The sequence below is a fragment of the Arachis ipaensis genome, chromosome B10 (genome assembly GCF_000816755.2).
Source record: "Arachis ipaensis cultivar K30076 chromosome B10, Araip1.1, whole genome shotgun sequence".
Taxonomy (NCBI): Eukaryota; Viridiplantae; Streptophyta; class Magnoliopsida; order Fabales; family Fabaceae; genus Arachis; species Arachis ipaensis.
Genome location: NC_029794.2, coordinates 4,033,392 through 4,034,115, shown reverse-complemented (window position 1 = coordinate 4,034,115; position 724 = coordinate 4,033,392). Strand labels below are relative to the sequence as shown.

Below are 724 nucleotides of genomic sequence, written 5' to 3'. Positions count from 1 at the left end.
CTAAAATAACTAATTAACATTAGATATAATAAATGTATAATTTTAAATTATTGTCTTTCTAGCATAATATTTAAATTTCAGTATGTCACGTATATAAAAACAGTGGCATGGCTCCAACATTGAACTAACACAACTAATCTCACCAAATAGGCAAATACTAAATCTCTTTTTGTCAAACTTATGCTCTCTTTTTTCTCCTCCAAAGTTTAAACATACCCTCCAACTGTTTGATAAAATCTCTCATCCAATTATATTAAATCACATTTATAAGTTTGACAAACTACCCTCCAAATTCCAATTCACTTCCTGCAAGCAATTGAAAAGAGAAAAGAAGGACCGAAACTAGAAATGGACCATGCCAAGATTGCTTATGATTTAGTCATGGTGGCTCTATCCATATCTCTTATAGTTCTTGGTGTTGTTCTGTTTCTTGCATGCAAGAAAAAGCCGGTTGAATCCGAGGAAACACTTCCGGTAAAATTTTGTGCTCGTGCATACCCTTTAATGGAACTTGATGCTGCCACTGATGGCTTCAACCATAGGAGAATTGTTGGCCAGGGTCGCCTAGGAACAGTTTACGCCGCAACGCTATCGAATGCAGAGGTTGTAGCTGTGAAGAGGATCCACCCTTTTCTTGTTTTGAGCAATGCAGGCTTTGGATTCTCATCTGTGTTGAAGTGGCTCTCATTGGCACAACACCCCAACGTTGTTCCAATCATAGGAT

The 724-nt window shown here is 37.4% G+C and overlaps 1 protein-coding gene across 1 annotated transcript in view; it reads left to right on the top strand.

Annotated features, from left to right (window-relative positions):
- The window catches only part of LOC107619967 (serine/threonine-protein kinase-like protein ACR4), a 1,692-nt gene continuing 1,044 nt past the window's right edge, over positions 77–724 (top strand). The window contains exon 1 of the mRNA XM_021114071.1: positions 77–722. Within this exon, the coding sequence (XP_020969730.1) occupies positions 349–722 (374 nt within the window). The 5' untranslated portion in view covers positions 77–348. The remainder of the gene's footprint in view (positions 723–724) is intronic.